At 44.4% G+C, this 25,640-nt stretch overlaps 5 protein-coding genes across 10 annotated transcripts in view; 2 read left to right on the top strand and 3 right to left on the bottom strand.

The window, feature by feature from the left end:
* Positions 1-93: 93 nt before the first annotated feature.
* On the bottom strand, positions 94-2,792 carry gins1 (GINS complex subunit 1 (Psf1 homolog)). The gene is made up of 7 exons (XM_076743765.1): positions 2,125-2,792; positions 1,610-1,674; positions 1,165-1,263; positions 980-1,070; positions 667-783; positions 519-593; positions 94-302 (listed from the first exon to the last, which is right to left on the bottom strand). Exons 1-7 carry the CDS (start codon positions 2,197-2,199, stop codon positions 234-236), a joined length of 591 nt encoding a protein of 196 aa, XP_076599880.1. The 5' UTR covers positions 2,200-2,792; the 3' UTR covers positions 94-233.
* On the top strand, positions 2,338-16,450 carry abhd12 (abhydrolase domain containing 12, lysophospholipase). Of its 2 annotated transcripts, none has more exons than XM_076743763.1 (14): positions 2,338-2,477; positions 4,480-4,654; positions 12,156-12,277; positions 12,583-12,688; positions 12,962-13,081; positions 13,188-13,218; positions 13,689-13,734; positions 13,872-14,004; positions 14,108-14,145; positions 14,300-14,379; positions 14,468-14,550; positions 15,141-15,219; positions 15,375-15,502; positions 15,922-16,450. In XM_076743763.1, exons 2-14 carry the CDS (start codon positions 4,482-4,484, stop codon positions 15,965-15,967), a joined length of 1,185 nt encoding a protein of 394 aa, XP_076599878.1. In that variant the 5' UTR covers positions 2,338-2,477; positions 4,480-4,481; the 3' UTR covers positions 15,968-16,450. The 2 variants fall into 2 exon arrangements, with proteins under 2 accessions (XP_076599878.1, XP_076599879.1); XM_076743764.1 differs by lacking the exon at positions 2,338-2,477 and adding an exon at positions 2,710-2,821.
* A 218-nt stretch (positions 16,451-16,668) lies between these two features.
* Positions 16,669-17,841, bottom strand: pygb (phosphorylase, glycogen; brain). The gene is made up of 2 exons (XM_076743766.1): positions 17,654-17,841; positions 16,669-16,925 (listed from the first exon to the last, which is right to left on the bottom strand). The coding sequence occupies exons 1-2, from the start codon at positions 17,747-17,749 to the stop codon at positions 16,794-16,796; spliced, it is 228 nt and encodes a 75-aa protein (XP_076599881.1). The 5' UTR covers positions 17,750-17,841; the 3' UTR covers positions 16,669-16,793.
* Positions 17,842-19,201: 1,360 nt separating this feature from the next.
* Positions 19,202-21,129, top strand: LOC143328288 (barrier-to-autointegration factor-like). 5 transcript variants are annotated; one of them, XM_076743355.1, is made up of 4 exons: positions 19,202-19,330; positions 19,469-19,538; positions 20,346-20,475; positions 20,742-21,129. In XM_076743355.1, the coding sequence occupies exons 3-4, from the start codon at positions 20,350-20,352 to the stop codon at positions 20,886-20,888; spliced, it is 273 nt and encodes a 90-aa protein (XP_076599470.1). In that variant the 5' UTR covers positions 19,202-19,330; positions 19,469-19,538; positions 20,346-20,349; the 3' UTR covers positions 20,889-21,129. The 5 variants fall into 5 exon arrangements, with proteins under 5 accessions (XP_076599470.1, XP_076599472.1, XP_076599471.1 ...); XM_076743357.1 differs by having other exon boundaries at positions 19,237-19,330; positions 20,349-20,475; XM_076743356.1 differs by having other exon boundaries at positions 19,237-19,330; positions 20,300-20,475.
* A 942-nt stretch (positions 21,130-22,071) lies between these two features.
* Positions 22,072-25,640, bottom strand: part of entpd6 (ectonucleoside triphosphate diphosphohydrolase 6) — an 11,648-nt gene continuing 8,079 nt past the window's right edge. The window contains exons 12-14 of the mRNA XM_076743487.1: positions 25,150-25,206; positions 24,502-24,614; positions 22,072-24,409 (exon numbers count right to left, since the gene is read on the bottom strand). Of these exons, the coding sequence (XP_076599602.1) occupies positions 24,326-24,409; positions 24,502-24,614; positions 25,150-25,206 (254 nt within the window). The 3' untranslated portion in view covers positions 22,072-24,325. The remainder of the gene's footprint in view (positions 24,410-24,501; positions 24,615-25,149; positions 25,207-25,640) is intronic.

Below are 25,640 nucleotides of genomic sequence, written 5' to 3'. Positions count from 1 at the left end.
CAGCTGAAGCCTCAGTCTTCAAACCGTCATCAAGACGTTTGACTGCAGCATCTGTGAGAACTCGTTAGAAAAAATTATTTAGAAAAAATATTTAGAAAAATCTTTTATTTTCACATCAGAATATACTTTCAGACTGTTAGTTGTGTTCAGGGAAAACGGGACTTCTGAGCTTTAAAATCAAACGCCTGGCAGATCGATCAGTGATTGGATGAATCCTCTCTGACGTTATGACGTCAGGACACAACGTGCTCCAGGACGCCCTGACGAATCAGCTGCTCACATTTCCACCGCGGCAGGAAGTGCTGTGGACAGAGAGCTGGATGTTAAGACGACCACTTCCTGTTTGATGAACAGCTGCTGTGTATTTGGATGAATCATTATCTCTACAGACCTGCAGGACTACAGACCTGATGAACGACTGAACTGAAGTAAATATGTGGGACGTAAATTAAAATGAAAATGATTTGTCGTTGGTGGAGGTGACGGCAGCAGAAGAAGAAGCAGCTTCCTGTTCTGACCTGACTGTTCTTCTTCAGCAGGATCACCGTTCCATCGTCGATCTCAAACTCGCCGTGATCCTTTAAACACCTCACCTGGAAAACACGATGATGTCATTGTCATGTGGTCAAAGGTAAACTAAACAGAGACGTCAAAGACGAGTCTCACCTCGATGTAAAGACTCTTCGGAGGCTTCATGTCCTGAGTTATGTCCAGACCATCCCCCCCACCCAGAGACCGCATGAAGGAGGCCAGAGACTTTTTATACTGACTGAACCACTGCACCTGAGACACACACACACACACACACACACACACACACACACACACACACACACAGACTTAATGCTGATAATCATTAGTTATTTCTTCATGAGCTTTTTGTGACAGAAGTGAGTGAAAGCAGCCTGAAAACAACACCTGTAACGTGTCACATTCACGTTCACGTCAGGCTGATTCAGCAGGAAGTGATGTCACTCACCTCCTCTGCACACATGTGGAAGCGGACGTTAGCGGGCAGCACGCTGCCGTACTCCCATCGCAGAGCTCTGATCCTCAGCAGACGGTCGTACCTGACGGGATGAAAACGATTCATCTTTAATAAACAAAACAAAACAAAACACATGGGTCACGTGATCAACAGGTGAACAGCTGTCAGGTGGTTACAGGTAGGCAGTGAGGCAGCGCTGGTTCCTCAACAGGCAACAGTGACGCAGTTTAATGGAGGGAATCAAGTCAGCTCGACCCTCAGCCTTCGCCTCGTTACTGGAAGAGAGAGAGAGAGAGAGAGAGAGAGAGAAAGAGAGAGAGAGAGAGAGAGAGAGAGAGAGAGAGAGAGAAAGAGAGAGAGAGAGAGAGATCATCTATTTGTCCTCTTCAGTTTGTCCCCTGTTCATGTGGCAGATTACATTGGACCACTGATTTCCTAAACTAGTTCATTTTATATCTCCTGAAAACAAATAGCAGCTTTGATTCAAAACAAACAAACAAACAAACACGTTTAACTTCCTGTCTTGTTTTGAAAATATTAAAGTAACCTGTCTTTGTTTTAACACCTTTAAAAACAGACAAACCAGAACCAAAAGTAAATGAAGCGCTTGTCAGGACTCACACGTCAGTCTGGTTCTGTTCATAAAGAGCTTCCATCTCCTGCAGAACCTGCCGGAGTCCATCCTCCTGAAACAAGACCACAACATGAACCACATCCCACCAGAGTCCACTAACCCTGATCCATCAGGTCCAGAAGCTGCCATGAGACCAGTCCGGGCTGAACCTCAACCACCAGCTGTCCAGCCAAAGTCTTTTCTGTTGAATCTGAACTTCGTTCAAAACTCATCCCATCAACAACAGCTGGATCACTCGGCACAGTGTAGATTCAGCACCTGGCAGCATTACACGGTGAACAGTATCAACTCTTCATGTTACTCTGTCGCCAAATTAATTACTGAAATTTAATAAAAAAAATTAGGTTTGGTGAATTGGGTTTCTGCCGAAATGTTAGAGCTCCGACGTTTTGTATGTTTCAAAGATGTCTATCTGTCTTTTGACCCGCAGGAAAACTTCAAAATGTTGGATTTTTAAATGAAGATCGGAACAACCGATAATGTATCTGGGGGGGTCACTCACGTTAAAAGCGGGCAGCTGTCCGTCGCTCATCCGGTGAAGTTCTCTGATCAACTCGATGGCTTTTTCACAGAACATCGCGACACCGTTAAACACAAACACAACAAACAAAGAAACAATAAATTAAAACTTTATCCAGACATAAAACTTCTGACTCTCACTGAGCCAGTCAATTCAGTTTCGCGGCAAAATCCGAGCTCCGTATTATGATCACGTGACAAGATGGCGTAACGCTCCGGCTACCGCGTTGGGACAAACATCAAACCAACGGAACGAGCTCTCTCTGTCGCCCAATTTTAACACGTTTTTTGAGTTCGTTATGCAGTGAAGCCGCTTTATATCAACCAGATTGAGAGGTAAGGATGTGTTTTTAATTCATTCGGACAGTGTTCAGTGGAAACGCGCAGTTTGTCGCTGTAACACCACGGTTTTAGTAAGACTTCCGGTTAGTGAACATAGCTGCCTCTGCAGCAGCCGGTTAAAAAAACCCGTCAGACAGCTTCCACTGACGGCAGAGAAACCAGAGACGACACGAGCCGTATCCACGGACTGTGTGTGTTGTTATAAATCTGTCGAAAAGTGGGACATTTAGTTTGTTTGTGTCGCTGTTCTTTTAAGCAGATTAGCTTCTCTGCTAACTTCGTCGTGTTGTCCAATGCTACATTCAAGTTACTTGGGAAAGGAAAGTGTCTCTGAAATGGTAAATATTTATTTGTTGGACATTTGTGTTTTGATTTGCGGAAGCGAGCGGAGTTAAAAAAGAAATGTTTGATTATGTCATAGAAAGACCTGGAAAGCACGAACACGTTGTGTTCAGGGCCGACCCCTCCTCTTCCAAACATTATAAATTTTATTAATGTATATGGGACAAACATAAATGTCATCATTTCATGCACAATATCAGATTATAGCTTCAAACTCATTCACTTCTGTGGTGTGATGGCCAGTCAGAGTAAACGACAGCACAGTAGCAGACAGCAAAAACAACAAACAAAAAAGAACGCACAAGGCACAAACACATCACAAGCGTTTGTTAGTGACGTAAAACAAGTCACAGAGATCAGAACATCTACACAATGAGTGACATTCGCTTTTAACAGACTTTTTTAATTGTCTTTGAACGTGCTGACAGAGCTGCAGCTCCTCACCTGTACACAGGTGTTCATTCATTTGGGTTGTTTCAGGTGAAGCTGACTGCCTGAAGGCAGAGAGGCGAGTTGGTACAGTCTGTGAAATAGATTCTGGAGGATCTAACAGAGTTTACTGAGCGAGGAGGAGCCAAACATTTCTGATGAGATTATCAATGTTTGTTCAGATCAGTTTGACTCTTTCAGTGTCTTTAGATTGAAGTGAGCTCATCTTAACTTCAAAGTTTGTTCCTTTAACATTCATTAGTCTGCAGCTAAGTGGCTCTTCTTTTCACACTGAAAGTGACGATTTTTCATTTTATTCACGGTTCAGATTTAACAGAGTACATTTACTCAAGTACTGAACTGCACTACAAACATGATGATGTTACAGAATATGATGCATCTCTTTACATTAAACCCAGCAGGATAAGAAGAAGTTCAAATGAGCTCAAAAGTAAAATGTAACATGCTGACTCCAGTCTGGCTCACAGATTGTCAGGTCATCTGGTAAAACATGACGTCTCAGAAAACATCTCTGCCTTCATTTTGAAAATACTGAAAAATAGCGATAAAGCAACTCCACCTGGTAACTCTCATACCCTTCATTTCACTGTAACCCCACTCCACAAGCTGATGTGATTGGTTCTCCCTGTTATGTTATGTACGTATGAAACGCTGGCTGTCTGAATCTGTGTTTGTCAGACTGTTATTGGTCCACTGCAGTTCCACAGTGGAATTGCTCAGCCATGAGGCAGATTTCACTCATGATATTCTCGTAGCTTTAAAAAAAAAAAAAAAAACATAATGACATGTTACATCTTAAAGACTTGATTTTCATTGGTGGGGTGTGTAGTTTAAGTTTACGAGGTGCACTTTAAGGCATCATGTACTAGGTCAGTTTTTTCCAATTTCTATAAACCGGTTTTGTTTTGGTTGTCGTTGCTCCGACCCTCCCCAGGGGCCGTGGACGCAGCACAGCGAGACCACGTGGTTGTGTTTCCGCCCTATGATTGGCTGCGGCAGCTCGGTGCTGATCAGCGGCTCTCTGCGGATCTCAGTGCAGGCATAGAGCTCGAGGCACAGCGGGGAGTCAACTCCGTCCTCACCGGCTCTCAGCGCTCCATCGCCCGGCCAGCTAACGGCCTCCTCCCCGCTGACAGGCCCGCAGACACGGGTCGTCATTCAGTCGGCTTTCCTCCTTTTAATAGTTGTTTTTTAACGTTTCCAGTGATGCGAAAGCGGAATAACTCGCTGACTGCGGAGCATGACAGCGGGACCACCGGCACTCTGCTGGACAGCGACCCGGACCTGAAGCAGCGTCCCGGCAGTGAAGCAGCGGGGCCCGCAGCGGGCGGCCGGCAGGGCCCGGGAGCGGAGGGGAGCATGGGGAAACCATTCAGGAGGTAAGACCCGGACCGGGACCGGGACAGGTGTTTTAGCACCTGGACTGTCTGTCTGTCTGAAGAGAAGATTTTTCTTTTTTAAAGACTTAAAAACAAAACATAATAATGGAAACACCAAAAAGCACCAGTTTAGACCAAAATCTGAATTATCTGCTCATGTAAAGTCAAGTAATAGATTGTTGTAACAGATGTAGAATATAATGATGTAATAGAATCGATTTTATATAAGAAGAATCAGAAAACATCAGTATGTTATGATGTGTTTGCTGCTGTTTGAGGCAATTAATGTAAACAATGAAAGATCAAAACAGGAATAAATAATTAGAATTAAGAAATAAATAAGATTCATTCACAAATAGGATCTAAAATAGTTTTTAAAATAGGCAGACATAATAAATATTGAATATTGAAATAATTGCAAAGTGAAAATGAATAAAGTCTGAAAACTATTTCCGGTTAGCAAACCGCTAATTTAACTGCCCGATGATGTTAAACAAATTCAAAAATGCTAGTCTGTATTAAAAAGTCAAAAAGACTTTCGTTGTAGTTTTCCCATCAATGTTCAAACCAGAGAAACGTGTGATTTTATTCACGCTAACACTGCCTTTCATTGGTCGCCTGTCAGTGACGTCACAGTGTGAGACAGGCTGTAGCTCAGGAGGTAGAGCGGTCATCTGATCAGGAGGTGGTTCGATCCCTGGCCTCGGCAGTCCTTGGGAAGATACTGAACCCCAAAAAAACTGCCCCCCGATGCTGTGCCATGGGTGTGTGAATTCATATGTACGTCGTTTTGGATAAAACCGTCTGCCTTATTGTAACTGAGACAGGAAGTGGGCAGACGCGACTAAACATATCGTGAATAAAACTTTAACACGTGACCTCATCGTGAACATTTCTACCCGAGTCACATCAGATAGATTTTTATCTGCTGCAGTGTTTCACAACGATCAACTCCCATGATCCCACGCTGCTTCAGGACTTCACCGAAGAGCGTCTTTTGTTATTGTTTTGTTTGAGAGACCCCTGGTGGCAGAAATCACATTCTGTACCTTTAAATATCACAACTGCATGTTGACCCAAACCTGATGACATCAGTTTGACTGGTCGGACTGGTTTCACTGAGACTGACGAGCTGGTCGGACCAGAACCTGCTGATCCCCCTCAAACCGACGCACTGACATCAACAGCTTACCTGAGCAGGTGTTTGTGTTGCAGATGGAGTTTAATTAGACGTCATATCTAAGCTTACTGCAGATACGTTGGAATCAGTGCCTTTGAGGTGAGCTTCCATCGCAGATTTTCGATTGTACACATGAATAAAGTGTCCTGATCAGCGTTTGTCTGTACTCCTGTTTGTGGAAAAAGAAAACAAAAAACAGTTACTATCGGCCGATATATCATTAAACTATTTTCTCTATACTTCACCTGTGAAGTAGCCCGGCCCAAAACCCAAAAACCCTCGTAAACTGGAGCATTTGTTGCTTTTGTCCAGATGAAACACTGAAGATGTAACGTGTTGCAGTGAGCTGTGGATGAGCTAAGAGGTGGATTTTGTGATCTTTAGACAGAGCCAGGCTAGCTGTTTCCCCCTGTTTCCAGTCTTTATGCGAAGCTACGCTAACTAGCTGCTGGCTGTAGCATTTATTTTTCTGCATCGAATACTTTTACTTTAAATACTTAAAGCACATTTTTGTGATTGTACTTGCATAGTTTTACTTCAGTAATATTTTCAATGCACGACTTCGACTTTGAACAGAGTATTTTTACCGCATAGTAATAGTACTTTTACTCAGTTACCCCAGTGTGGAGGATTTAGTGGCATCTAGTGGTGAAGCAGATTACAACGACTGAACAGGCCTCGCCTCGCCTTTCTGAGCGTGTTGAAGGAGTCAGTGTTGGGTTTGTCCTCTCTGGGCTCCCGTAGAAACATGGAGGACTCTGTGAAGAGCATGATTCCTGGTTAGTACGTTGATATTTTTGTATACTAACTGCTGTAACGGTGTACTATGAGAGTAGTACGTAGTACATGTATGTGTACAGTGTATCAGTGTGTAGTGTGGCTCTGAGGCAGATGTCATGTGATAAACACCTTCAACAGAAAACCAGAAACAAACGTGTGAAAGACGAGTTTTTCTCATCTCACACCATAAAGACAAGTTGTTTCTTTCGTTTCTTTGCTCTTATTTTGGTAGTTCTGTCCCTCCTTCCTGTTCAGACATGTTTTTCACATAATTTATGCTGGTATCGGGTGACTCTGAGGTCATGAAGGCGGCACCAGAGGTCAGATGATCAGACAGGAAGTGAACAAACAGTTTAAGCCACTTTACTGAACTGGTTCATCCATCAGACTCTGCTGAGTCGCTTCCTGCTTCACCTTTGACCCACTGGTGTGTCAGTGTTGCTTCAGAGCAGTGAGACATGTGATGATGGTCAGCACGCATCAGCCTCTGCTCAGTAAACTGATATCAGACTTATATTTCACATGTTTGGCAGCCAGACGTGTAAAGGCAGCGCTCTGCTGCTGCCGTGCGTCTGTCAGCTTCGCTCTTCTTCTGTCTTAATCCTCATTAGCGTAGCGTAGCAGCTTACACGCCGACAGAAGGTCAACCTGCTGAGAGAAGACGCTGCGCTGTCCTCAAATTAGGAATGAAATCTGCATCTGAGCTCCATTTATACTGTCTGAGGTCAAATAATCTGATCCTGAATGTTAGCATGTGTGCTGCGAGTATGATATATAACACATACATGTACACAGAGACTGCGAGAAGAAAAAAAAAGTTAAAGTTTGACTGAAATCCGAATGCAGCTTCACAGCTGAGAGTGCGTGGCTTCGGCCTCCTCTTCATCACTTCGCAGCTCACACTGAGATGGATTTCAGCCTGTAAGTCATTTCACAGACAGTTATAGCAACAGAAGCCCTAAAAATAAAGCTCTGATTTGTGGTGGAGGCTGAGTGGAGACCAGCGGGGTTTGTCTCTGATGCTCAACTTCCTGCTTCGGCTCCACTTTGTTGTTCTTATTCTTATTATGAGCACAGAGGAGTCGGATAAAACATGATGTGTGCTTGTAAAGTGACGGCGGTGATTAAAGTCATTAAAATCAGCTCCATGTCGCAGCATTAATGCAGCCGTTCTTTTTCTGTTGCTGCTGTCTGAGTCTTCACATTCTGCCTCTTTGAATCAGGTGACACATCTGAGTCTCCGTCTGCAGATTTAACGTTCTCGGCCTCCTTTGAACAGACGTGAAGTCCAGATTTAGATCACTGTCGTGTGAAGAAGTAACTGACAGGAAGTGACACATTTCAGCTTCAGTGATGGCGGCTCGAGGTTTTGGTCCTGGTCCGTGTTTAGTAAAAAGTACAATATCTCTCTCAGATGTGGAGGAGGAGAAAGTGACATGAGAAGAGGATACTCAACTGAAGTACAAGTACCTCACGTTTGTACTTCAGTACTTGAGTAAATGTACGTTGTTACAGAAACATGCCTGAATATTTCAGGATTAGTTTGTCTTTTTCATGTTTTTATGATTCGTATGTTTTCCTGAAATCGTTCAGCTCTAACTGTGACTCAGCACCTTTTTGTCATGATGTCACACTCTGTGAGAGTAACCAGGTGACGGCAGCACCTGTGCAGGTTACGCAGCAGGTCGTCTGTTGTGTGGTCCGACAGCGTTGGTTGTGATGATTCCTCCGAGTCTCTGATGGAGTCTTCAGCTCTCAGACTGAGCGTTAATGGCGGACGGGAAAGAGGCTGCTGGTCAGATCTTCAGTGAGAGTTTTTCTGCCATCTGATTGTTTTCAGCGCTGTCAGTTCAACGTTTGCTCTTCTTCTGTCTCCGTGTTCTTCCTGTTCTACCTGCAGAAGACGTTCTGCATCTGTCAGCTGTTGTTCCTTTGATGAGGTTTTATCTTTATTGTCTATTCTGAGCACTTTTGTCTGATGTGATCACGCTTCACGTCACTGCGCCTCGCTCTTTGTCACCACAATGAATCTCACGCTGTTGGACACGTACCTGACCGCGTTAACATTGGGGACAACAGCTGGACGGGCCGATGAGACGCCCTCACCTACAGGGTCCTGGTGGGTCCTCATCAGTAAACTTACCTGCAGACTGTTGTGATATCCAGCAGCCTGAAAGGTGACTGGAGAGGAAGGAGAAGAAAAATCCAGATGAGCTGTGAGACATCACCTCTGGAGCAGATGTCCACGGTCGTCCTCACCCAACAAACTGGATGAACTCACGTGAAGAGCTGAACGTGGTTTGCTTTACAGAGATCCTCATGCAACCTCTAACAGGATCTGTACTACAATATACTACAATATACTGCAATCAGAGTGGAGGGACGAGGACAGCTCATTCATGCAGACCAACCCGTCTTAACGTGTGATTTATGTGAACACCTGACGACCCTTCAGCAACATGTGGACTGAACCTCAGCGGGAATGTCCCTGGAAATCTGAGCCCTGCCACCATAAAGAACAGCTGTGGTCGGATGAATGTACACAGCAACTCGTCCAGGAGACATTTTCTGTCAGTCCTACCAGGACGCTGACGAACTCATGGACTCTGTCCCTAACTGAACTAAAACTGTCCCCACAGAATAAGTGGTGGATATCAGAGCAGCAGCGTCTCAGTGACAGGACGGTTGCTTTCTGTCGGGTGATATTTGTTCTAATGAAAGAACAGTTCAGGGGCAAAATCTTTAAGGCAAACACATCGAAACACATTGATGATCAGAGTCTGAACAGATTTACTGTAGATTTACACTCTGGACTGAATATGATGAGATATTCAAAGTCTCCCTGCACAGACGTCGGTGGTCATCAATGGCGGTGATGTTCCTGAAAGCCTTTCTAAACCAAAGCCGAACCAGATCACAGGCCCAGGCGGTCCAAGCCGTAAGACTGTCCACTAAATGGAGTTCTTGAAAGGTTGTTTGGGTCCCACCTGGACGCACACGGTGTCAGATTTATGGATGTTCTTAATAATCAGTCCAGCGCCAATAAAGGTGCAAATGTGCCAAATGACTTTAGGCCTTCAGCAGTGACCTCCACTGTGCCGCCATGCTAGATCCACTCCAGTTAGCATGCAGAGCGACAGAAGCACGATGCTGTGCTAAATACAGTTACCAAACTGCTTGTGCTGGTGACCTGGACTCAGGTGGCCTCCCTGTAGGTGAAGCTGCCCACCTGGCTCAAGCTAAAGCCCTTTAACTGTAGCGTCTCCAGAAATCAACGTGGTCACGACAAAAGAGTTCATTATCTGCACAAAACAGGATCTAAAGACAGTCTGAGGTGATGGCCAGCATGTGGAACCTGGAAAACTTAAAATACATTGGTACAGTTCTGGACTCCCAGGTGAGGAGGAGGTGTCGAGGAGGATCCTGACAGACAGCTGCCATCCTCTCCTCAGCCAGGTTGAGCCTTTGAGCTCCAGGAGGCGCGATAGAGAAATCCTTCATCCCAAGAGTCATCGGAGTGTTTTAACTTGAGTGAGTGATGAGATTTAAGACGCAGACATGAGAGTTTGCTGTCAGTTTGTTTTAGTCACTGCTGCTCTGGTGTTTGTTGTTGTTTCTTGTGTGTCGGTGAGCACCTGGTGGACAGTAAACACACATTCTGTTCTAAACAACAACACAACACATGCTTGAATCCTCTGCTGAACATGTGCATGACCGTCAGTTCTGGTGTCTGCCTTTGCTTTTCTCCTGACTGACAGAGGTTCAGTGTGACCTGCAGTCTTATCACTATCACCCACCTCCTCCTCCACCTCCTCCTCCACCTCTCTGCGGTGGCTTCACCTCTGTGTGACCTTCAGGTTGCAGCACTCAGTGTGACATCAGCTAATAATACTGCAGGCTCGCTGCCAGCTGCTGCTGAGCTCCCTGCAGCTGAACGCACCGCCGACTGACCGTAGACACACACACACACACACACACACATACACGTGTACTGACTGACTGTGTGTGTGTGTGTGTGTGTGTGTGGTGCAGGGAATTAATCTCCCTCAAGTTCCTTGACTGGAAACTGAGTTCCTGCTCAGTCAGGATCAGATCTGAAGGACACAGCAGGAAGGAAACACGACTCCTTAATCACAAAGTTTGTTAAAGGTTAAATGTTGTGAGTGTAACTCTGCGGTGTGTTGAATCGAGGACGAGGAACCAAATTTTAATTTACAGCAGGCTCGTGTTTGATGAGACACTAGACACTTCTGGTCTAGACAGGAAGTTAAATGACAGTAAGACCGGAGAACTTCCTTGTTGCTGAAAAGCACAAGATCAGTTCCTGCTCCTCAGACCGTGAACTTTAGCTTTTAATGGATTTTCTTGCTGCTGTTGAGTGTTTTCTGACTGTTTGTTGACTCAACTCGAGAAATCAGTCTGACAGTTTTACTGCGTCACCGTCAGCTTTTACTCTGAGCTCAGATAAATCAGCACAGATCTGCAGTTTAGTGCACAAACAGACAGAAAGTGTCACGTAAACAGCATTTTCTGATGAGCTCAGCCTGAATACGCTGAGCCAACGGTCGCATGGAGGCGTTCTGTGCACACAGCGTTCAGAGCAGCGTTATCATCCACGAGCGCCGCGTTAATGTGAACACGAGGCAAAGCTTTCTGTTACATTTCACTTCAGCTCAAAGTGTTTTCACAGATTTCATCATGTCTTTAAAGCACACTTCATGAGGACCGAGTGTTGATCCTGGTGGGACTCCGCAGGTCCCACAGGTTGAAGTGTCCTGTCGGATTACAGGTTCTTTGTCTGTTCAGGTGGAAAAGTGATACATAAGTGCAGTAAAATTACACGAAGAGAAAATGAACAAATATCTCGACTGATGTTTGATGGTTTAAAATCGTTTTTCCAGATGAAGAGTAACAAAAACATTTTTATGTTCAGGTGATCAAAACATAAAGAAATCAGAACTGTGAAGATTATAAGACGACAATATTGCTGTACTTTTACTGCATGAAGCTGACAATACTACTGTACTTTTAACACTGATATCTTTACTACATAAAGCAGAGAATACTACTGTATGTTTACTGCACAAAGCTGACGGTACTGCTGTACTCTCACTGCTGATACTTTTACTACATGAAGATCAGATCAGTACTTTTACTGCTGATATTTAAAGTAGGATTTTGGATGCAGAACTTTCACTTCTATTGGAGTATTTCTCTTAATTGCAGTATTGGTGCTTTTAGTTCAGTAGTACTTGGGTACGACCCTGATGGCGTGGAGCTGCACCGTCCTCCGCCCTGATGGTGAACAGTGTGAATAAGGCGCAGTGGGAGCTGATGATCAAACTGTGTTCTGTGCTGTGGGACACGTAGTTTCAGCTTTGCTGCTGCCGCTCGTCGAGCTTCAGACTGTTTGAATGAATAATTGAAGTCCACAGACTCCGGATCCACTGACAGCGGGGGCACCGGCTCAGCTTACCGCCTGCTGGTCCTGAGAGGCCTCGCCGGGTCCAGCGCTGATCTGGATCTCTTGTGTCTCCTCAGGTTGGGTCTGGTGGGGAAGCTGAAGAGGATCTTGTTGTGGCTGCTGGTCGTCTACGTCTCCATCCCCTTCATCATCAAGCTCTGTCCGTCCATCCAGGCCAAACTCGTCTTCCTCAACTTCGGTGAGTGTTTGAGTCAGAGCGAATGGAGGCAACTGTGTGTGTGTGTGTGTGTGTGTGTGTGTGCGCGTGTGTGTGCGCGCGTGTGTGTGTGTGTGTGTGTGTGTGTGTGTGTGTGTGTGTGTGTGTGCGTGTGTGTCAGCGGGGTCAAAGGTCAGTCAGACTAATAAAGACGAGTGAAACCTGAAGCCTGTGTGGGATTGGACAGGGACATAGTGATTGACAGCTGCTGTAAAAGGAGATAAGACGTGACAGAAGTGTGTCAGTCAGCAGTCATGTGACCTGTCATGTGACCCCTCCTCCCACAGTGAGGATGCCCTACTTCATCGACCTGAAGAGACCCCTGGACCAGGGCTTGAACCACACACACAACTTCTACCTGGAGCCCGAGACCGGCCTGAAGATCGGAGTCTGGTAACACACACACACACACACACACACACACACACACACAAGCTTCAAAAGTACAATATTTCCCTCTGAGATGTGGAGGAGAAATACTCAAGAACAGTACAAGTACCTCAAACCACAACAAGCAAATGTCAGCAGGATCTCATGTACCTGATACCTGTGTGAGCTGGTGGTCTGGTGCACCATGGGTAATGAGGTGTCCCACATGACTCTGTGTGTGTGTGTGTGTGTGTGTGTGTGTGTGTGTGTGTGTGTGTGTGTGTGTGTGTGTTTCAGGCACACAGTTCCTGCTCAGATGTGGAGAGAAGCTCAGGGGAAACAAGGCGGCTGGTACGACTCCACGTTTCACTCCTCCCACTCTGTCATCCTCTATCTCCATGGAAACGCAGGGACCAGGTGAGACACACACACACACACGCAGCTGTCAGTGTTATGCTCGTGTGAATGTGTGTGAATGTGTTTGACCTTTGACCTGTTTGATAAATGTGTTGTTTCTCTGCAGAGGAGGAGACCACAGAGTTCAGCTGTACAAGGTAACACAAGTGCTGGAAAGTAACTAAATATATTACTTAAGTACTGCACAAGTACCTCTGATTTGTACTGTTTGTACCATTTTCTGCCTCTTTATACTTTGGCTTTACTGCAGCTCAGAGGCAAACACTGTTCTTTTTCATCCACTACATTAATCTGATGAATTTAGTCACTTTACAGATTCAGATTAATACAAAATATAATCCAATAAGTATAAGTACTCAGGTGTTTTACTTAAGTACTTGTACAAAACTTGTACAAAAGTGTTAGTATCAGCTTGTAGTTGAAGTACCAACAGTGAAAGTACTCATTGCACTCGCTGAGTGGATCGTTTCAGACTCACATGTGATGTTAATGGGTTGTAATCAGTGATGCGTTCAAGTGTTCATCAGATTACTGTTGCTGCTGCAGCAGCTCATGTTAGCTGCCACTAGAGGGCAGAAGACTGAATTCCTCTTCTGTCTTCCTTCAGGTCCTCAGTTCATTAGGCTACCATGTGGTCACATTTGATTACAGAGGTGAGAGAAAGCATCAATCAATCAATCAATCAATCAATCAATCATGTTTAATCAGCAAAGCTGTCACCTTTGATACTGTCAGTACAACTCTGTGTGTGTGTGTGTGTGTGTGTGTGTGTGTGTGTGTGTGTGTTTAGGCTGGGGGGACTCAGACGGCTCTCCATCAGAGGGGGGGATGACATCAGACGCTCTCTTCATGTACGATTGGCTGAAACAGCAGCTGGACAACAAAACGCCGCTTTACATCTGGGGACACTCTCTGGGGACAGGGTAACACACACACACACACACACACACACACACACACACACACACACACACACAGTTCAGCAGCTGTGAACTTCTGAATCAATCTGATTGTTTTGTTTTTCAGAGTTGCCACAAACCTGGTCAGACGGCTGTGTGACAGAGGTAACACACACACACACACACACACACACACACACACACACACATCAATGACATGTTTCAGTTTAACTGCGGTGAAAATGTTCTGTGTTTAAATGCAAACATGAATCTGAATATTTGACGAAGCGCGACGTCAGTGTTGATTCTTGTATTTCAGGAAGTCCTCCTGACGCTCTCATCTTAGAGTCTCCGTTCACCAACATCAGAGAGGAGGCCAAGAGCCACCCCTTCTCCATGGTAACACACACACACACACACACACACACACACACACGCACAGCAGGTGTAGGTGTGTATTGGTGCTCAGTGTGTGTGTGTATTTCAGGTGTACAGATACCTGCCAGGCTTTGATTGGTTCTTCCTGGACGCCATCACAGCCAACAACATTCGCTTCGCCAGCGACGAGAAGTACGTGACCTCCAGCTTCTTCCTGTTTACAGCTGCAGTGACCTTTGACCTCATTATTCTTATTTTAGAAACTTTTTATACCTTTTTATGAACTCAAAACTTTTTCTCAACCGTAATCTTAATGAACTCAGGAACTTTATTTAGGAACGACTGTAGAAGTTCAGGAACTTTATTGAAAATCAGCTTTTTAGAAACTGAGGAACAAAGTTTTCCAGATGATTTTTTTATGAACTCGACTATTTTTTTCTAGACTTTTATTTCGAAAGTCAGGAACTTTTTCAGAAATCCAGAGTCTTTATTAAAAATGCAGGAACTTGGGAGTGTTGAGCTCTGAAACAGTCATCTCATTACCAGCTGATTAGCTGCTCACACTCACAGCAGCCTGATCAGAGGACTGTTTCCACCCGAGTACAGCTGGTGACCTTTGACCCCGCAGGATTTTTCCACTACCACTGCATCTGTTCAGTATATCACACCTAGAGGCTGTTAGAGGAACTGCAGCTGTAACTTTATATGAAACTCTCCATCATTCATACGTATCAAGTGTGATGTCCCTGAATGCAGCATTAACTGTGTGTCTGTCTGCTCAGTGTGAATCACATCAGCTGTCCTGTGCTGATCCTCCACGCTGAGGACGACAGCGTGGTTCCTTTCCACCTGGGCAAGAAGGTAAAGACCTTTTTTCATGTTTCACACGACCACAAAGACGTTTTCACAGTGTGATCAAACTGTATTTCAGTTGTTGCAAAATAAATCAACACTGCAGATGAATGGAAGCTGCTTGCATGAGGACTAACCTCCTCCTCCTCCTCCTCCTCCTCCAGCTGTACCACATGGCCTCCCAGTCGAAGAGCCTCAGCGGTCACAAAGTCCAGTTTGTTCCTTTCCCCTCTTCTCTGGCCTACAAGCACAAGTTCATCTACAGGAGCCCAGAGCTGCCAAACATCCTCAGGTAACAGCAACACATCCACCACCACAGAAAATCAATAAAAAGTAATTTCATCTGAATGAGTGTAAAGCAGGAGAAAGTGGAAATAATTAAGTACAAGTACTTCAAAGTTGTACTGAGGTGCAGTACAGTGGACATTCAGGTAAAAGTACCTCAACACGCATCAATGGACAGATTCAGACAAGTCAGTAGAAAAGTTCCCCAAAGTTGACTTTGACAGAAAAGTAGATTTCCTCCAAATTTCCTTCAGATTTTTAAAAGATTTCCTCCAAATTTCCTGAAAGTTTCCTCCAGATTTCCTCCCTCACACACAAACCTGCTCGTTGTTCGTGTGAACTGAATCGATCTGAAATCAGTTTGTCGACCTTTGGTCTGTTTCTGCGTCGCTAACTTTCCTCTTCATGTTTCGGTTTTTGTTGCAGTGATTTCTTCGGCACAGCTGACCAACAGACGGATGATTCAGCCTGAACGCGCACACACACACACACACACACACAGTTTACTGCCTCACACACACTCCCTTAACGTACCGCACACACACACGTTACTGTTTGTTCTCCGGTCGGACTGAGCATTCTCGCATGAACTGAACACGAACACATCATTCCTTTTCTTTCCGCATTCCCCCCACACCGACACTGGCATCGCTGGGCTGCCGTGGATTCACCCAGACGAAGTGTTTTTAGGTACAACAGAGCGAAGAGGAAGACGACGGTCAAACCCAGGAAATGAGAGATCTCAGTTTTTATCTTTTTAATATTTGGCTGCCGTTGGCTCGATTCTTTACAATCTGTGTGATTTCATTTGTGCTTGTTTCTGTTGACGCTGTTACTCTTCGGATCATGTCGTCTGCCTGGAGGGTTTCAGGATCCGGTTTGTTTTTAAAAAATGTCTCAGTTTGACGGCCTGTTATGACTTGAACTATGAATTAAATATTTCTTGTTTTATGTAGATGTGGTTTTGGTTTTTGGGTGGTTTTGGCGTCTTACCGTCTGTTTTACTCGACAAACGCTGCGTCTGTGACGGCAAGTAAAGCGTTACATAAATAAAAGACGACATCGTCGGTGAACAAGTGGAGCAAAAGTTTATTTTCAGACACGAGTGTTGACACAGAACTTCATGAGGCTTTTTTGAGTGAGTCTGACTTTGATGTTCAGTAAACATTGATTCTGGAGGGACCACATTACATTACAGCTATGTCGCGTTGGACAGGTGATCAGTCAGCTGCTCATTTAGCCGCTGAGTGGTTTGTTTTGGGTGTTCAGACTCAGCTGTGATGGAGACTTGATGCTCCTCAGTGTCGGGACTCAGACGGCGGTTCGACTCCCCAGATCTCGCGAGCGTACTCAGAGATGGTCCGGACGCTGGAGAACTTCCCAGAGGCGGCGATGCTGCGGATCACCATCTCAGTTGACTCTTTGGGGTTCTGAAGGGAAACAGGAAACACTGTTCATGGATGTTTCCTGGTTTGACAAAATATCTGCTTCTTTGATAAAAAGCTACAAGACGCCTGTGGACTACAACTACCATGGAGACTGTCACCAACAAACAACCAATCACAGAGCTTCACACTGACACTGTAGATCAAACATTCACTGAAATCAGTTCACTAATTTTCTGATTTTCGGCTGTTCATATTATTTCAGTTTCCTAATGCTTTTAAGTTCTGTAGTAGTTTTTTTTTGTATACTTTGAAATGTTAAAAGAGAGAAAAAAATGATCAAACCCATTTGCAATGATAAACTGAATATCTTTCTACTTGTTCATCGCAGGCTTTTCTGACATTTTAAAAATCAAAGAATTCATTGCTGAACTGAAAATAATCATCAGATGGATCCACAAAGACAGAATTGTTAGTTTCAGTCCCGCAGAACTACAGAGTGTAGAGGCAGAGGAACTCATTCATGTGTCCTTGAATGCACCACTGACAGGAGTCCCTGCTCCTAAACGCATCACCACATGAAAACAGCTCAGCACAGACACACACACACACACAATAATTAGTTCATACCTGCAGCTGCAGTAGTTCAAGTACTCAGCAGCTTTACTGAAGTAAACGTACAAACACCACAGAGTAAAAGTACTCCATACATATTCCAGGTGTGGACAGGTGAGAGAAGATGAGGTCATTGATCATGTGACATACAGTCTCACCTGCTCGTTGATCCATTTCACTCCGCTCTCCGTCGTCTCCACTTCGCCATAGAAATGAAACGGCAGCACGTGCGAGTTCTCATCCTTCATCGCCATTTGCTGCCATGTCGTTCCTCAGTCCACCACTGAGAGGCGCCAAAGTTCCACATTTCACACCTTAACACACCGTCAGCGTCACAGAACAGGTGATGATGATGAGGAAGATAACGAGCACCTGCCAGACGACCAAGACCTCCGTTTCCAAGACCAGCGTCCTCCTCCAACTCCTGCTGCTCCTCCATGTCCAGACCCACCTGCAGACAGACAGACAGACAGACAGACAGACAGACAGACAGTCAGACAGTCATCAGTCTCTCAGATATAAATCATCACTAACTGTTCAGAAACACTTTTCTAACGTGTGCTGTGTTCATGGTGAGTGATCGCTGATCAATAATTATCAGTAGTGACATCACATCCTTTTTCAGGACAAAAACAACTTATAAAACACAGTCAGTGTTAGAGACCAGACCAGGTGACCAGGTGAAGAGGTGACCATGTGACGGCTTCTGCTGCTCCTACATTGGGGTCCGTCTGGCAGTAGTAGCTGGATGCGGATCCAGCGGCCCACAAGCTGGTCCCGGACCGTGTGGGCCAGAGCGAAGTAGTAGTTCCAGGGAGTTACTACGTTTCGGCCCTGCAGGTGTGGTTAAAACTCTGCTTGGCGTCCACCACATCTTCGAGCTCCGGACGCTGATCTGCTGTCGCCGCACCTGATCGGTCAGCGGCGAGGTTAACAGTTATGATGCTGCAGAGAGTGAGGAACACCTGGCAGGTACAGCGGGAAGACACGCCCACTTTTAAAAGTCTGACGGAGGGACGGGCCTGCATGGGCAGGGGGCGGGGTCATCTGTGGAATGTCTAACAAAGAGTTTGAAGCAATGAAGAGATGTCTCACTCCGACACTGCTTCTGAGCTGCAATTTATTTATTTATTTCAGTGAAAGATGTTCATAATACTGTTTATATGTTGTGGGTTATATGTTTATATTCTAATGTTCCTCCTCAATCAGATCGTAGCAATTCCAGTTTTCAAGTTAAAGATGATCCTTTACATTAATGTATATTTCCCTCAAATATTTTTCATTTTCAGAAAAAAAAAGTCTGAATATTTTGCTTTGCTTCACAGTGTAAAAAAATAGATAACATTAAGCCACAGACACAAACACCGTCAAGACAAAAACGCACTATTGTTTAAGTGTTGAAAATCTGAAATATAAAAAATATATGTGTGTGTGTATACCCTCATATTGAAGAAATTTGGCTCTTTTTGCCACCTGGAAATTAGTAGCACAGAAACTAGATTTGTCCCTCCAGAGTCCATCAAAAGGTCTTGGTCTCCTGGGACAGTTCCTGTGGTGAAAAGGTTGTTTAAAAAAAAAAAATAAATAACCTCACTGCTGCTCAAACCCATCAAATGTCTCCTCACTGTGACAGCAAAGTGATGGTTTAATGTTCAACAGAGTGACTCATCTTTAAACAAACTATCTTTGACTGTCTGCGTCTTGACGTCAGAGCCGGAGCGCCAACAATTCGGGTCGTACTTCCGGGTTTCGGAATAAAACGCTTCCAGTCAGAGAAAAAGAAACTTTTCCTCCGTGTTGGTCCTCTTGAGGTTTGAGGTGTTTTCCGGCCTCAGGTGAGTCGGCTCGCTCAGAGCCCCTTCCTGGTGCTGCAGGTGACTTCCATGTGTTGTTTAATGTGCTGTTTGTGCGGCAAAAACTGCGGTTTGAGTTCCATTTCTCACAGTTGAAGTTTATAACGCGTGTCTTTGCAGCTTCTGTCTGAACCCGCCCGACCCTCCGGCACGTGAACCCGGTTCACCTTCAGCAGGTCTAGACCAGCAGGTAAAGACCCTCTGTGAACCGATTTGTCTCCAGATCAGCAGATTCTGTGAGTGTGGTTCCACTAGAGCAGCTGGTTTTACTGGTTTTACTGGTTTGACTGTGGGACTCCAGCAGCTGCTCAGAGCTGCAGTTTGTTTGTTTGTTTGTTTGTTTGTTTGTTTGTCACAGTTTGTTTAACCAAATCAAACAGAAACATGGAGGATCATTTTACTACAAAATAAAAGCCCCATTCAGTTGAAAACTGCTCAGACATCATTAATCGATTTCACATCTGACCACTGGTGAAATACAACTGAATACATTTACTGTAGTACAATAACTGTAGTTAAGCATAAACTAACAGATAACTTGAGTATTTGCACTTTATGCTACTTCATACTTCTACTCCGCTACATCTCAGAGGTACTTCATACTCCACAACATTTGTCTGACAGCTTTACTTCCCGTCCAGTGAAAAGCTTGTATCTCCAGATGTGTTGATGTTGAATGTTTGTAATAAACTGAAGCCAAATAAGCTTGATGATCTTATAGAATATGATGCGTTGCTGTAGATTAAACCAGCCAACAGTGTATAAAGTAGATCAAAGGAGCTCAACCTTTTTACAGAAAAGCATCAGATTGTTACATTTAGAATAATTTGTGTGTTTGATGTTAGAAAATACTCATTTTAAACTGAGGTGAAGCAGAAACAAAGGAACAAATGTCACTGTTTGAGAAAACGGCTTAACTCATTTACCTAAATGAAATGATGTGTACTTCAGGACCGGCTGGTCTGGTGTGACTCTGGTTCTGGTTCACGTGTTCCAGCAGGATGTTGACCACGACTCAGAAGCACCGGGACTTTATCAGCGAGCCGATGGGAGACAAAGCGGTGACGGCTCTGTCGGGGATCGGAGAGATTCTGGGGAAGAAGCTGCAGCAGCAGGGCTTCGACAAGGTGGAGGAAACACATGAAAACACACTTTAACTTCACTTTCATGCTTAAACTTTAGTGCATCATGTTTAAAAAAATTATCTAAATCTAAACGTCTAATTAGTTTTATTATCAGTTCATTTGCAGATTATTTTCTTGATTACTTAGTTGTCAAATTGTTCAGACCAGCTGTTTTGGAAAAGAACATGGTGAAACGTCCAGTTTCAGAGTCCAGTGTGTGTTTGTTGTGTGTTTCACGTGTTTCATGCGTGTTTCATGTGTGTTTTCAGGCCTACGTGGTTCTGGGTCAGTTCCTGCTGCTGAGGAAAGACACTGAGCTTTTCGCTGAGTGGCTCAAAGACACCAGTGGAGCGACCTCTCGTCAGGCTGAATCCTGCACTCTGTGTCTGAAGGAGTGGTGTGACGCCTTCCTCTGAGACTCCGCCTCTTCCTGGTCTTCCCCAGCTGGCTCACTTCCTGCCTCTGAAGCTTCTTTCAGAGCTGATAACTTAAAGCGTCTCTGCCGCTGCTGCTGTTAAACGTTTTCGGGGGAACCTTCAGCCTCCTCCTGCTGGCCGGCTGTGATGTCACAGTGACCTGACAGGTGGTTGTTTACCTGTTTTATAAGCTTGTTTCATTGGGGAAAGTTTACATCGATAAAAGCTTCATGTCCAAACAGTTTGTCTGTTAGCGTCAGTGCTTCAGAGCTCTAAGACAGCTTTTAGCTGGTGATGAGCTCAGTGTGGACGTGAGATGTGTTTCATTCAGTTTCTGGTCCTCTGGTCAATTTATGATCCCTGAGACTGATCCTGAACCCTTGGAGGGTCTTCAGCGCCTGGTTTAAAGCACAGATCTAAATACTGTCTAACGCTGCCAAACCATAGAAAAAACTGACGTCCAAAGCTGTGTTAGCGCCCCCCTGTGGCTGTGACCAGCACACTCCTTAAGACTGCTGAAACAGAAGCTAGACAGGAAGTGATGTCATGACTTTGACTCAATTTGGGGTAAATAAACCTCGGAACATACTTAATATAAATCACTGGATGTAAATAACAAGCTCCGTGTAAATGAATTGAAGATAGAAACTAGTTTCTGTATACGTTCACTCTTAAAAAACGTACTTATCCTGGTAGAAAAACAAAGTTCAGGAAGAACAGCTGTACAAAATGCTAACCTTAGCATGTTAGCATACAACGTTACACACCAATGTTAGCATGTAAACATCGGCCATTAGCTTTAGAGGTATTCTCCGGCTAAAGCTAAACCTAAATCTACTTGATATTTTCACATTACTACAAATGAAAAATATCCATTTTAATGGACTGAGATGGAAACTCAGCCTGTTTTCTTCATAACTAAGAGGCAGCAGTCAAATTATAACAAAAACTAGGCTAAACTCATGCTAACGTTAGCTAGCTTAGCAGATCTCAGCTTTTAATTCATGCACTTTTGATGCTGCCTTTATATTCAACTGTATTAAAGAGTATAATAATGTATCATATTCATTTCAATATAAATCTTAATAGTTCACATTAATACAAAAGTCAACCAACAAATAAATTATGAAGCACCTTCACTCTGAGGTTCTTCAGACTCAATGAATGGACGGCAGACCTCAGACCAGCTGCAGAGTCTTTATTTAGCTGTTTGACACCCGCAGAGCTCAGAAACACATTCAGGTCTGTTTATTGCAGAGTTTGTACCCAACACACATCCAAGTAAATATCAAGAAGAGAATAAACGGAGATCCTTCAGAGTAGAAAACAATCAGAGTCGCTGTCGATGGAAACTGAACATATCAAGTTAAACATCGTGAGGTCAGAGACATGAATCCAGTGTCTTTGTTTACTGGTTTAACTGGGACAGAGGAGCAGACTGGATTCAAACCCACTGAGTGTTTCCTTCCACCTGTGATGATCACATCAAAGTCTAAACACAACAAGATACGAGGTTTTACATCTGATTTACTGTAAAGATCTGTTTGTGCCAGTTGAGACTTGACAGGTTTTATCAGAGCGACAGTTTTACTGTAGATATGATTCTCAAAATGTAACGCTCTGTAAAATATGAACCATGGAGTCTCTGGACAGTTCAGTCCTTAAAGATTCCTCCTTAAATTGATGAGTAAGTAACCAGAAATGGAGCCAAAAGGAGCTGTTTTCATTGGGCACATATTCAGAACTGGAATTGTCTGAAAAATGAATCTGCTGTGTTGATACTGGATTTAATCTCCAGTGAAGAGCAGCTTCAGGTTTGTCTACACACTGACAGACATGAAAGTCAGCTCAAGGTTTGTTTCCTGCTGCCATTCTGCTTGGTCTGACGGGGTGGAGGGGCCCTGGAGGAATCTGGACTCGCGGTGGTCTGAAGTCTCGGCTAACCCTAACCCGTTTGGCAACAAAAATCAGGAAAAACTGTTTTTGGTATAAACATCAGTTTCAAACATTCACCATCAGTACAAATGATCAACAGATTCGATATGTAAGAACAAACTGTTATCAACCTTTAAAACCCACAACGTTTACAACAAAATACATGAGAAGAAATGAAACATATGAATGAGGATTTAAAGATTAAGGGAGGTGAAAAGGGAGCGTTTTCCCGGCTGCTGATGATTAAACTGTAAGCTGATCACGTGCGGCCGTCAGCTCCCTCCGAGTGTTTCAAGCCTGGAGTGTTTCCATGAGGTCACCTTGTTCAGAAAAAGAGGAGACAGGACGACACAACTCGTCCTTCAAAGCTTAAATATGAAGCAGCTGAATCCACCTGAAGAGTCTGTGGAGGTGGAAGCAGCGGAGCGTCTGATTGGACGTTCAGCCGCGCTGACACGCTGTTCAGATGTTTGTGAAGCCTGACACCTGCTGGTGAAGAGCAGGTCCTGAAGTGTTTGTTTATTAGCAGCGCTAACAGTTCACTCTGGATTGTTTGTATTTATTTCAACCAATCCTAATTGTGCTGGGCGGGACTAAGGGTGCAGTGATGGTGCCCTGGTTTTGAAACTTGGTGGAAAGTTTGACGCGAGGAGGCGAGTGCTGATGTTAAAATGGCTAAAACCCTCTAAAAGAAAACAGCTGTTCGCCTGTTAATCGTACCGTTAGCGACCAGCTCAGCACAGCTACGTTCAGCACTGAGCAGCGTGATGGCTGCAAGCTCAGAGGTTGCTGTTTCCTGTTGCGACGAGGATTTTGAAAACCATAACATGCAGACAGCAGATGGGCCTGTGATTGGCTGCCGGTTAAAACACAGTCATCGTCTGGTGAGTCAGGCAGGTCTGCTATTGGCTGGTCTCTGGGTTTAGGTGACGTCCACACTGCGTCTGAACTACTTTAAGTGCTGTTGACTAGTTTCATCTACAGCAGTTTCACTGGACAGCAAGGAATCTGAAAAGTAACTAGTAGCTAAAGCTGTCAGATAAATGGAGTAAAAAGTACCTTATATTTGAACTGAAGTACAGCAATGGAGTAAATGTACTCAGTTACAGTCCACCACGGTACAGCTGTCAGTGACATGTAGGTTTCAAAAGTTCAGTTTTTTCTGAACATTTTAAAGATTAATGCAGCGTCTACACAGGAGGGTTAGCGTTAGCAGCACGTTAGCAACATATGATGCATTCAGACGCAACACGGTATAAAATCATCTTACTTTAAAAAGGTCAGCTTTGGATTGGGATCCGAGTGACATCATGTAAGACCAGCCAATGGGATCTGCAGATCAGAGGCTGCTTTTCACCAGCAGGTTCAGGCTCCACAGATCTGGAGATTGAGGTTTGGGTACTGTATGAGGTCACCATGGGTGTGGGGGTCTTCAGGAGGTCCAGGATCTCCTCAGAACATTCAGGATCTTTCTGTTGTGAACTTTATCACAATCAAAAGCTTCAGAGTTTCTTCAGGGACTCAATGTAATGAAAAGTTGCTCCAAGAGCCCAACTGGTTTCCACCTGGTTGATCGTCCTCGCCAGCTGCAACACACAAAGAGGACAGGTCAGATCCTGGTCCAGACTCCGGTCCACACTGAGGTCCACACTGTGGTTCAGACTCTGATGTTCCTCACCTTGAACTGTTTTTGTGGGGGGAATCCAAGCTCCTGCAGCAGGACTGAGATGTAGACCAGGTCCAGACAGAGGAACGGACTTTGTGGAGGACTGACGGACAGACCGCTGCAAACTGCAACCACAGATGACAGATTACATCAGATGTTTATATCACCAAACAGGAAGTGAGTCCTCCTGTGTTCAGCTCCTCGTGCTCCTGTAAATGAAGCTGTGAACCCACTTCCTGTTCATCGTCATCACAGAAAGTAACTGAGTACATTTACTCAAGTACAGTTCTGAGGTACTTGTACTTTACTTTTTGATCATGATTGATATATGACTATACAGTACTGCTGTACTTTTACTGCTCTTCATTGGTGTGAAACCCAATCAACATTGAATATGTCCGTGGCTTTCAAGTGAACAGACAAACGCAGGTTAGAAACTCGATATAATTTCCGGTTATTAAATCAAAGTGTGTTCTAAATAAATGAAATCAATAAATTCAATGTGTAAAATAAATCTGATCACAGCTCAGCAGGAATTATGATCCAGTCCTTATTCTTATTCTGTCATAAACATGAGGTCACATCATCACAGTCTGACTCAGCTCAGCGTTGAGGGTAAAGTGCAGTTCAGCTGCTCACAGCCTGATGGCGCCGTCTCACCTCTTTTCGCTGCATCGATGTAATCAGACACACGGATGGTTCCTCCCTTCTCCTCCTCTGAACACAGACAACAGATCCCAGATCAGAATGAGTGAGGGGCTGATGTGACAGTGACAGTTCAGGAAACTGACTTAACAGGCTGATCTGAGATCAGGCTGGGCTCCTTAAAAAACAAACTCTGATTCTGACAAATCACGGTTTGTTTCTGTCTCTGAATTCTACAATACCCATGAGCCTCAGCTGCTGCTGGAAGCGATGAGAAGCAGATCTTAAACACGTCACCATGGTTACTGAATTCATCCAACACTAATGCAGAATCAGGAAGTGAATTCATTTCATCTGCACAACATCACAATCTTCAGCTCCAGCTGGCTCTCAGTGTTAAAAACAATACGGGAGAAGCTCTGTGGCTGGATGTTTGGCAGTGAAATGCACCATGGGAGTTGTAGTTTTGATGTCCACACAGCTGTTCGTCTTTCGTTGTCATGATT

This window comes from Chaetodon auriga, chromosome 11 (genome assembly GCF_051107435.1).
Source record: "Chaetodon auriga isolate fChaAug3 chromosome 11, fChaAug3.hap1, whole genome shotgun sequence".
Taxonomy (NCBI): Eukaryota; Metazoa; Chordata; class Actinopteri; order Chaetodontiformes; family Chaetodontidae; genus Chaetodon; species Chaetodon auriga.
This window is presented reverse-complemented; position numbering and strand designations above follow the sequence as displayed.